Source organism: Tachysurus fulvidraco, chromosome 1, assembly GCF_022655615.1.
Source record: "Tachysurus fulvidraco isolate hzauxx_2018 chromosome 1, HZAU_PFXX_2.0, whole genome shotgun sequence".
Classification (NCBI taxonomy): Eukaryota; Metazoa; Chordata; class Actinopteri; order Siluriformes; family Bagridae; genus Tachysurus; species Tachysurus fulvidraco.
Window position 1 is genome coordinate 6,093,955 of NC_062518.1, and position 11,945 is coordinate 6,105,899.

An 11,945-nucleotide genomic window follows, 5' to 3' on the forward strand; every position below is an offset into this window, starting at 1 on the left:
GACAACACTACAACACATCACCCATTGATTTCATCAGGAGGAAGAATTCGAGGAGAAAGTTGGGTGGAGATTACCGAGGTGCCCCAGGCTTACTGTAAAGCTACTCCGTGTTTAACGTGTCTTCAAGCATGAAAAATCTAAGGTGTCTCCATTCAAGGCTTTAGCTACAGATAGGACTTAAAGACTGCAGTAAAGATGGCAGCTCAGAAAACAACACAACTCAGAATTATGGCATCGCTATTAGGACAAAAACTAAACCGGTCTAAACCAGTACAGCTCCAGTCTGCAGCTGACCACTTTTTCACCTTTACATTTCACATTATTAACAGGAGTTGTAGCTTGGTAGCCCTGGTATTCAAACCCATGACCTTCCGAGCAGTAGTCCAACACCTTAACCACTGAACTGTCATTTCCCATAGCACTTCCCTCATAATTTCCTGTCACTTCCCACATCACTTCCCATGCCACTTCTCACGTCACTTCCCACATCACTTCTCTCATCATTTCCCACGTCACTTCCCCCGTCACTCTCCATGTCACTCTCCACGTCACTTCCCACGTCACTTCCCTAATCATTTCCCACCTCACTTCCCACGTCACTTCCCTCATAATTTCCCACCTCACTTCCCATGTCACTTCCCATGTCACTTCCCACATCACTTCACACATCACTTCACACATCACTTCCCACATCACTTTCTACGTCACTTTCTACGTCACTTTCTACGTCACTTCCCTCGTCACTTCCCACGTCACTTCACACGTCACTTGACACGTCACTTCTCACCTCACTTATCACGTCACTTCCCTCGTAACTTCCCACATTATTTCCCACATCACTTCCCATGTCATTTCCTCATTATTTCCCACGTCACTTCCGTCATCACTTCCCTCATCATTTCCTACATCACTTCACACATTACTTCCCACATTATTTCCCATATCAATTCCCACATCACTTCCCACGTCACTTCCCACGTCATTTCCCACATTATTTTCTCATTATTTCCCACATCACTTCACACATTATCTCCTCATTATTTCCCACGTCATTTCCTCATTATTTCCCACATCACTTCCCACATCATGGGTGAGCTGGTTGTTATTTTCTGATCTTGTTCATCAAGAGTTGCTCACCACCACTGAGGGTTGGATGCATCGTGTTTCATCGTGTCTGTCCATCCTTCCAGGATTATCGTTACTGTTATAGGACAATAAAGAACGAGTGAATGTTTGTACGATGTGTATTAAACTCTCACTGTATCCAGCAAAGGAATCGCATTGAATTTGGTATCAGTCAAAGGTCACAGCAAGGTCAAATAAAATAAATTTTTTGTTTTGTCTTGATTTCTTCTTTAATAGCGTCCTTCGTGTTATTGTAAGGTTAAGTACATTATAAGTGTATTGCAGCCATGCAAATTTATTACAAGAAGGACTAGACTCTTTGGCAGCGAAGGCATGGACGTCGACGCCAGAGTTTTATTGTTAACCAATAAAAATGATTGCGTGTTATTTAATTTGGTGACTTGTAAGATTGATGTGGTTGCATTAGGAGGAGAATAAAACCCACATGACCCAAATTACCCTCAGGAATAAAAAGCATGAATGACGGAAATACACTCGCCTCAAAATAACCGAAACTAAAGAAATAAAGGCAAGTAAACACAAGAATGGTCTTGTACAACACAAATCCCATCAGATCTGAAGACTGTACACGTCAAATGTGTGATCAGACCCTCTGCTTGCAGGTTCTGTTGAAAATCTCCATACATAAACACACACACACACACACACACACACACACAGTTAGGGAACATCATTTTAATGTGCAGTGTGGAGTGTGTTCTGCTGTAAGGAGGTTAAAATCTCAGCTCTAATGATCTCCCTGAGGAGCTGCAGTCAGAGCTCACACACACAGACACACACATATACACGCACATGCATGCACAAAAACACACACACATGCATGCACAAAAACACACACATACACAAATACACACACAAATACATACACTACCTGCTCAGCTGCAGTCAGAGCTCCCAAACACGCACGCACAAAAACACTCTCTCTTTCACAAACACTCTCTCTCTCTCTCTCTCTCTCTCTCTCTCTCTCTCTCTCTCTCTCTCTCTCACACACACACACACACACACACACACACACACACACACACACACACACACACACACACACACACACTACCTGTTCATTTGGCTTCTGCACAGTATCTGTATGAATGGTTGTTCTAATAAAGACTGACTTGCATGGATTGTGTGTAATTGTGCATAATTTGAAATATTAAGACTTACTTGATGAAGTGTGTGTGTGTGTGTGTGTGTGTGTGTGTGTGTGTGTGTGTGTGTGTGTGGTTGTGTGTGTGTGTGTGGTTGTGTGTCTAACAGAGATCTTTCCTACAATGAGATTGAAGAGCTGCCTTCCTTGCAGGGTTGTGTGAGTCTTCAGGACATGTGAGCATCTCTCATTCTCTCTCTAGATACAGTTCCTTATCTTCCTCTGTTCTTTTAAAATGCAGGAGTTTGATATGACTCTCTCTCTCTCTCTCTCTCTCTCTCTCTCTCTCTCTCTCTCTCTCTCTCTCTCTCTCTCTCTCTCTCTCTGCAGAACGCTGCAGCAGAACCACATACAGCAGCTGGAGCGTGACACTTTCCTTGGCCTAACCAACCTCAGAATCCTGTAATTAATTTCTCAGAATATAAGGACAAAGGATGTGCTTCTCAGCCTTGTGACTTTCTTTCTTTCTTTCTTTCTTTCTTTCTTTCTTTCTTTCTTTCTTTCTTTCTTTCTTTCTTTTAAGAGAACGTCTGTTGTTTGGCTCACAGTTTAGTGACTAATGTGTGGAGCGCTGCTGAGGAGTAACACACTTTCTCCAACCCTCGTGATGAGCCAGATCTTTGTGATAATAACCCTAAAATGAGATTACTGCACATGAGTGTGTAGGTGGAATCTGGCTGGCTTGTGAAACAGGGTGTGTTGAGAATAAAGGCATTATCAGAAAGAGAACATAGATGTCCTGCTGCTGGAGACAATCAAATTACACATTTTTGTATCCGATTACGATTACAGTTTTTACCCTAATATTTTTGTGGTAGAACTGTAACTGTTGCGGGAACATTGGAGATTTAATTGAAAATTGGACATAGAAGCCTTTATTATCACCCCATCGATGGTGGTACTGACCAATGAGCAGTGGGGTTTACCAGCTAGGGCCGGGCCAACGATTAGACACAGTAACGTCCGACATGCTCTTGTGCTGCATTCAGAATTAAAACTTTTAATTGAGATGCAGGCAAAAAAGGAAATGATTCAAGTCTCCAGGTTTCAGTACCGTATATTATAATAAGTTTTCCCTTTCCACAACACTTTTATGCTAAAGTTGCCTGACATAAGCAGTGCACTTCCCAAAAAAAAAAAAAAAAGGCACTTTAGCCTCATGTCTGCATTTAGAGAGGCGAAGACATCATGCAAGTCTGGTGTCTGATGCGCTTATGGAACAAAAAAGAAAAGAAAAAAAAAAAGAACATGTTTTTAATGTCACGCCCCATATCGAGCCTGTCCGCCTACTTAGCGTTTATTTGTGACTGCGAACATTTCATCTGATCGCCAACAGTAAAAGCAGTGAACGCCAACGTTACACTACAGGCTGTACAAGAAACCCTATAGCCATCTTCCTGGCTAGGATCGTATTTAGGTTTTCTGTGGATAATATCACTTTGCATAAAGACTTTTTGGATAAAGATTCGGATAATAAGTGGATTGAATGCACTTAAAGGTGTAAGTCTAAACGTCTGCTTTTTATCGAACTCTCTTTAGAGACCTGAGCAGGAACGAGCTGAAGTTCATCCACCCAGATGCTTTCCACTCTCTCAGCGCTCTGACCAGCCTGTGAGTCCAGAACGTTCTCACACTTACAGCTGAAACTGCAGTGAACTCACGTTGTGCTTTTTCACATCTAAAAGTAGAGGTGCAATAATATTGATTTTTAAAGAAGGATCCAGGTGTCAACAACCAGCTCATTGCTAGAATGCAGATAGTCTACACACACACACACACACACACACACACACACACACACACACACACACACACACACACACACACATTGTGTAAGCATGCATCTGTATGTTCTTATGGATCTGTTTGCTTTGTTTAGGGATCTGAGCATGAATCTTTTAGCCAGTGTTCCTACCGCCGGACTAAACGCACTGAACCAGATCAAGCTGACAGGCAACATGAACATGAGGAGCAGCCTGAGCGCCGTCGGCCTCCCCAAGCTCAGGTTAGCCGAGCCGAGCCGAGCCTAGTGGTCCTGACTGATTGCAGGTCATTCAGGGCTCTTCAGTGTCCCACTTCAGTTAGCTTGAATAATGTCTAGAAAATTTCACCTTCGTCTGAGGTCAGATTTTATTACACCAATACGCACAGAAGGGCAAGTTTAACATTTAAACTCCTATGGTCTTATTTTCACACCATCTCTCTCTTTCTGTCTCTGTGTGTGTGTGTGTGTGTGTGTGTGTGTGTGTGTGTGTGTGTGTGTGTGTGTGTGTGTGTGTGTGTGTGTGTGTAGGTCTATATCAGTGCCGTATGCATATCAGTGCTGTGCTTTCATTGCTTGTGATGGCACACGGAGTTCCTTGGAAAGAGAGGACAGGAGGAAAGGAATAGGTACGATACTCTTCAGATCTACACCATTACTTTTATCTCTTTTATTTCTGACTAAATGCCTCACTGCCTCATGTGTACAGTGGACAGTTTTGTCCTTCTGAATGACCTAAATTTAAGTTATGTTTATATTACAGATGTTGCTGAGTTTTTTAAAAATAATAATTGTTTGTATATATTTTTTTATTTCTCTTGCCGTGTGCATATGTGTGTGTGTTTGTGTGTGTGTGTGTGTGTGTGTGTGTGTGTGTGTGTGTGTGTGTGTGTGTGTGTGTGTGTGTGTGTGTGTGTGTGTGTGTGTGTGTGTAGGTGTGGTTGAGGAGATGGAGAGGCCTGCCCTGCTCATGCATTGTTCTCCTTCTCCAGGTCAGTACACAAACTAAATCGTAAACGGATCAGTGTTTGTCTGTTTAACAATAAAATTAATCTTTTTTTCCAGCCTTTTATGATAATTCTATTTATTTGTTATTCATCTTTATTTCTCGTTAATTTCACGACAAATTCCAAGCACATGGAAAAGGTCATTTAAACATAAAGACATAAAAATGTTTTAGCTGTACTACATGGATAAAAATGACAGCTTTGACACTATAGATTATGCAGAACTCATTACATTGTTAATATCTAAGCATAACAGGAGTGTAAAAAGTTAAAATACACAGGATATACAGCACAGTTGTGGTCTTGTGGTTGTGGTCCACACTTAGTTAATATATTACTAAGCAACGAAATATTTATATCAAGAAACTAAACAAAATGAGTGTGATGAGTGCGAACTCATACATTCTGTAGAATTAATTACGATTGCCTCAGATAAATCCAATCAACTTAAATAAACCTGATCAACTCAAATAGTTCTGATCAACTCATATAGTCCTGATCAACTCAAATAATCCTGATCAACTCATATAGTCCTGATCAACTCAAATAATCCTGATCAACTCAAATAATCCTGATCAACTCAAATAGTTCTGATCAACTCATATAGTCCTGATCAACTCAAATAATCCTGATCAACTCAAATAGTCCTGATCAACTCATATAGTCCTGATCAACTCAAATAATCCTGATCAACTCAAATAAACCTGATCAACTCAAATAATCCTGATTAGCTCAAATAAACCTGATCAACTCAAATAGTCCTGATCAACTCAAATAATCCTAATCAGCTCAAATAATCCTGACCAGCTCAAATAATCCTGATCAACTCAAATAAACCTGATCAACTCAAATATCCCTGACCAACTCAAATAATCCTGATCAACTCAAATAATCCTGATCAGCTCAAATAATCCTGATCAGCTCAAATAGTCCTGATCAACTCAAATAGACCTGATCAACTCAAATAGACCCGATCAACTCAAATAATCCTGAACAACTCAAATAGACCCGATCAACTCAAATAGACCCGATCAACTCAAATAATCCTGATCAACTCAAATAATCCTGATCGACTCAAGTAGTCCTGATCAGCTCAAATAATCCTGATCAACTCAAATAGTCCTGATCAGCTCAAATAAACCTGATCAACTCAAATATCCCTGACCAACTCATATAGTCCTGATCAACTCATATAGTCCTCATCAACTCAAATGGTCCTGAACAACTCAAATAGACCCGATCAACTCAAATACACCTGATCAACTCGAATAATCCTATTAACTCAAATAATCCAGATCAGCTCATAATTGTGCTTTAGGAAAAAGTTTTTTGCAGTTACGTCTTTTTTAGTGTGTAAAAAGTTATCGAAGCACTATTTCGAATGTGGTTCATATTGGGTGTTTGGTTTTATATATATTTCTGTTAGACTGGATGACAATACAGTCTCTTCTTTGTCCTTGACCTCTATGCAGAAGAAAAACACATTTATCCAATGCAGACTAAAGCAGACGTCAGACAACTGTATTTTTATCCTACAGAATTATACGTGACTCAAATGCAGGTCAAAGCAAAAGATGGATCTTAAAATGCCATTTAAAAGGTGGAGCTGGTCCTAGTAGAAATTTATAAATTCTTCCATAGCTTTGCTAAACAAATATGAATGATGGTCCAGCATTGCTGTACCCCAGTGGGATGATGGCAGTGAACTCCAAATTAGGCTTTCAGAAAATAGCCACGATTCAACCCTGATGAAACCGTACCGCTGGCAACTTGAACCGCTCGTGGCTGAAAATTGACTCGCAGCACAAACATTAAATGTGATTGATTGCATGTGGTTCATATTTTGGCTCTGACAATACAACACTGAAGAGGTAGCCTTTATAGCTATCACTTCTTTGACATGACCAACATCATATGACAACAAATCCATTAGCAAGTTAATGTGCTATCGAGTCCCACATTTTGGTTGCCTGGAAACATGGACTAGACTAATAAACAGTAGATAATATAACAGGTAATACACAATAGTCCCCTAGTTAGCTAGTTAAGTGCATAGACACAGACACAAAGGTTATTAAATTGCCATGTAGTGGACAACCACAAAACCAGAAGGCGCCACATTGTTTATTAGCCAGTTATGTTTTCTCTTTCTCTCATTAGACATGAGTGGAATCTGGGTAACATTACTTTTTTCTCTGTGTTAATGACTGTATTAGCAGAAGGGTAAAATGACAGCTTTATGCAGGGCTGCATGATCCAGCACTAAAAATCTGAGTGCAGGTCAAATCAAGCCAAACAAACCATTACACCGGATACCAGCAAGCGCTCGTAAAAACATACCTATGTCACAAAGTCGACCATATTGCATACTTGTTCGTATTAATTTCCCGCTCTGCTTTTTATCTTCCCTCAGGTGCATTTAAGCCGTGCGCCCACCTGCTTGGCAGCTGGATGATTCGCCTGACTATATGGTTCATCTGCCTGGTGGCTCTCCTGTTTAACTGCCTCGTCCTGGTTGCAACCCTTTCTCCACAGAGCTGTCGGCTTTCACCCACCCGCATGCTTGTGAGCATCCTAGCATCATCCAACCTGCTCACAGGTTTCTACGTGACTGCACTGGTAGTCGTGGATGCCGCCACCTGGGGCTCGTTTGCATCCTATGGCGTGTGGTGGGAGACGAGTGTTGGGTGCCAGGCGCTCAGCATGCTGGCCATGTTCTCATCCGAGTGGGCTGTCCTGGTGTTGCCTCTGGCCGCTGTGGAGCGCAGCCTGGCTGTCCAGGCACTGATGGGTAAAGCGGGAGCACTGAGAAGCTGCGACCGAAGGGGTCAGAGAAGGAAGTTTGGACTGGCTGCAGGACTTCTGGGTGTACTGGCAGCTGGGGTAGCATTTTTAAGCCTATATCAAGGAGCAGTAGAGGGTTCTCCACTGTGCCTGCCCTTCTCTGGAGGTTTGGCACCTGGGCTGGGTGTGACAGTGGCACTGGTGTTGCTGAACACACTTGCATACCTGTTGAGCGCCGTGATATACACAAGGCTCTACTGTGGTCTGGGCCGGGCACAGCTTGCCGATCCAGAACAAGCAGGTTCTGTGAGGCACGTCGCGTGGCTTATTTTTACCAATTGCATCTTCTTCTGCCCTGTTGCAGCCTTCTCCTTTGCCCCATTGCTGACCGGGATGGGAAGTGCAGCCGGAAGCCCGGACATGGCAAAATCAGTTACGTTGATCTTCTTTCCTCTGTCTGCTTGCCTGAACCCAGTGCTGTATGTGTGCTTCAGCCCTGCCTTCCGGCACGACTGGCTCCGGCTAAGGGGGCGGCTCAGATTCGGGAGAGTTGGGAAAGCCATTGGGACCGGTCCAGTGGGCATCACCGGATCAGCTGAAGGTGAAGTCTCGAGTGAACTGGGCTACGAATGTGGCATGTGCGAACGCTGCGAGGCAGCTCTTCTAGCAAGAGCATCTTCATCGTCTGCCTCGTCGTCTTCCTCTTCCTCCTGCACATGCAGACATTTAGTGAAGTGGCACAGTTGCCCGGCGCTTACAGCAGGTGAGGTTCCATGCTCGCATTCCGAGGGTGACTGGGCCGACTGCGGTACTCTGTCAGCGCACTCGGAATACGCAGACGAGGGAGATTCGTTTGTATCGGACAGCTCGGAGCAGGCGCAAGCATGCGGCCGCGCCTGTTTCTGCCAGAGTCGTGGCTTACCTTTAGTGCATTACTCTTACAACATGCCCAGCATTAAAGACTGAGAATGAGTCACTGCAAACACACACACACACACACACACACTTTTTACATGTTCACTTATTCACTACAGAGTGTCTGCCTCACATGGCACACACAAGCACCGTATATTAGGCGATTTGTGATATGCCTGGGAGCCTGAGACATTCAACTGGCCAGGAAGCACTTTTAAACACATCTGTGTGTGTGTGTGTATGTGTGTGTGTGTATGCATACACATGTGAAGCGATGCTGAAGCCTCGTCAGTAACTAAAAAGGGGAACTGACAATACGAAAAAGACTCACTGAGCCAAATGTCAGCAGGACTTGAATTGTTTTCTGTTTTTTTTTTTTTTTTCTTCATGTCTGCATGGCTGCAACGAGCTGACTGACTTCCATAATCCTTAAAGAACACAAAGCCGAGCGCTACCGCCCACCCCTCACTCTCCGACAGAACTTCGGTTTGCAAAGAGATAAGCTGAGAAGCTTTTTTTGTCATGATTTTGTTCTTCACTGTTGGCATTCCTTGTTTTATTGACCTCAGCATGTGACGAAAGTGTGGGATCTTTACCCATGTAGCTGCATACGTGTACATGTTAGTCATGGAGAATGTAACATAACACAGAAACTTTTGAAGAGTGTGTCTATTTTTACTGCCTCTTTTCTTGGAAATTCTGCTAATATTTAGCACTGGCCAGCAGCCATTCCCTCGCACTGTTCAGTCCATCATGTGCTTCCCCGGAGCCTTCGGCGGGGAAACGGCAGTTCGAAGGCACAAAATAACGGACGTCGATTCTAATTACGTTTGTGGCGCTCTCAGCCGTAGCAGTCATCGTTAGCAACTTAGACATTAGCGACGGCTTTATCGTACACTTAGTTCCCTAATTTATAAACATGAAATATATGTAAAATTGTTTCAGTTATATTAATGTAAATAATTCAGAGCTTATGGTACTGTATATGACACATGTTTGGACTTTCATATTGCGCCATTCTGTCATCACACGGATAAAAACAAACTCAGGCCCCATTTTTCGGAAAGGTTATACAGCTTTGTATATGATGGAATAGATTGCAAATCTAAATATATACTGTAGGTGTGGAATAAAACTCTAAAGCAGGTGCTGTTATCAGAAAATTATGACATTGATCATTTTTCAATAACACATTATGCCTAGTTGTGTTTTATTCCTCAGATCCAACAGCAACATATCAGATAAATCGTTTATTCGTGTCAAAATTTTAATGATTTTTGCTTTCTTTGACTATTGTGGCACATCCATGAGACACTTTATCCTGTTATCACTCACGTTACAGCAGCTATAAACAATCACCAGCATCTCTGTTTTTCTTTCTGTTGGTTAGTGAGACTAGAAAACACAGCTTAGGTTGCAAAGCACTTAAAAATACTAAAGAATCCTTCCATAAATGTTAAACATACATCTGGGTACAGAGGCTACGCTATAACCGTGATCTACATGTTTGTCATTGTGAACATGGCTTCCATTATGAACAGGTTTTCATTAAAAAAAATACACAGTCAACATTTTACAAAAGCTCATCCTTTCATTTGTATTATTGCTAATCTATTCTCCCTTTTTTTTTTTTTTTACTTTTTTATATTGCATTTCGTCCCAGTAATGTTTCTCACACTGGGGTCTTCATGGACTCAACGCTCAAGAGCATGAGCGGTTTTATCGATCGATAAACGACGTTACGTTTCCTTGTCTCGTGTTCTATTTAAGATTTATATACTGCCATAATAACTATAATTTTATAAACACCATATTTACCTTCTTCACCACTTACATGTCCAGAATGCAAACATGTATATCATCTATACTGGTGTTTTTACCCTGATCTCAGTGAACAGAAACCTTTCCATGTCACTTTTCACTTCTGCAGATAGAATATACCTTCATCCAGGTTTTATTTAGTTTCATTTATATTGTTGTGTTAGACAAATAAGCTTCCACCAGCTGATGTTTAAGCTTAATCTCTTAAATGCAATAGCAATTAATGTCACTAACAAATTCCAGATTTTCGGGTGTGTCGTTTCTGTCATGATTCTATCTTTTTACGTCCATCTGTGTTCGAGTGTTGTAAATTATTCGTGTAATCGAGAATGGGATGCATTGTCTAACCATGGAAGCTACCTCTTTAACTGTAGCGGCTGCCGGTCATGTGCAGAGTGGATGAGAGAGTGGTGGCTCGTGTGTTTTATGTTCTTTATGTTTTATGTCGACTGTATGATTAATCGCGCTGTAAATACGTCTAGTTTGTATTGTCACTGAATGAAAGTCACATTTTAGTTTATACCAATTGTGGGAGGAAATTGTGTACGATATATATAGTAAATTTTGTAAAGCAAACCATATAAAGTAAATTGCTTAAAGTCTGAGGCTGGTTTCTTTTTTCTTCTTCCCTCGTTTCATTTCATACTTGGCTTATTAGTGCCAGCATGATTATATATATATATATATATATATATATATATATATATATATATATATATATATATATATATATATATATATATATATATATATATATATCCCCAATAGATATCTTTTCACTTACTTACCAATTAAAGGGCACAACCCAGGATTAGCCCCGTTTGACCTCCCAACTTAAAGTCAAGCTGTGTTCAAAATTTTAAACAGGCTTTGAAATGCAGGATAAATCTCAGACCTCCAGAAACTTTTCTTAATATCTATTACTGTACCTCTATAGCTTTCATGGTTTATTCATTTCAGAGCATTTTCAAGTGTTATGATCTTTAGTAACCCTGTAGTGCTGGTTAAGGCTCCTGGTGGATACAGAGCCTGTCTTAGGAGCATGGGATGTTTCCTTTACACCTGAGGGTTGTTTAGCATTGATAGCTCACTCACTCTTATCTTTTTTGGGAGATTTCTAGAGAACCAGTCAGTGAGAGTAGAGCTTCGACTGAACCAGACATGTGTCTTCACTGCTAGTAGTTTAAAAGAAGAATCCTTTGCTTGCAGTTTTGCCAATTCGAGTAGTTTAAAAAAGGAAAATCTGTCATTTGCGATTCGAATAAAAAAAAATAAATAAATCAGCAAAATCAAACATTTCTGTCTGAAACAAGCACAAAAAACCTCCAGAGGGACTGATATATGGATGTAAAATTGTTTTCAT

The 11,945-nt window shown here is 41.2% G+C and overlaps 1 protein-coding gene across 1 annotated transcript in view; it reads left to right on the forward strand.

Annotated features, from left to right (window-relative positions):
- Nucleotides 1-11,187, forward strand: part of lgr4 (leucine-rich repeat containing G protein-coupled receptor 4) — a 54,757-nt gene extending 43,570 nt beyond the window's left edge. The window contains exons 6-12 of the mRNA XM_047820613.1: nucleotides 2,404-2,469; nucleotides 2,624-2,695; nucleotides 3,833-3,904; nucleotides 4,173-4,298; nucleotides 4,587-4,684; nucleotides 4,991-5,047; nucleotides 7,476-11,187. Coding sequence (XP_047676569.1) covers nucleotides 2,404-2,469; nucleotides 2,624-2,695; nucleotides 3,833-3,904; nucleotides 4,173-4,298; nucleotides 4,587-4,684; nucleotides 4,991-5,047; nucleotides 7,476-8,812 — 1,828 coding nt within the window. The 3' untranslated portion in view covers nucleotides 8,813-11,187. The remainder of the gene's footprint in view (nucleotides 1-2,403; nucleotides 2,470-2,623; nucleotides 2,696-3,832; nucleotides 3,905-4,172; nucleotides 4,299-4,586; nucleotides 4,685-4,990; nucleotides 5,048-7,475) is intronic.
- Nucleotides 11,188-11,945: the final 758 nt, after the last annotated feature.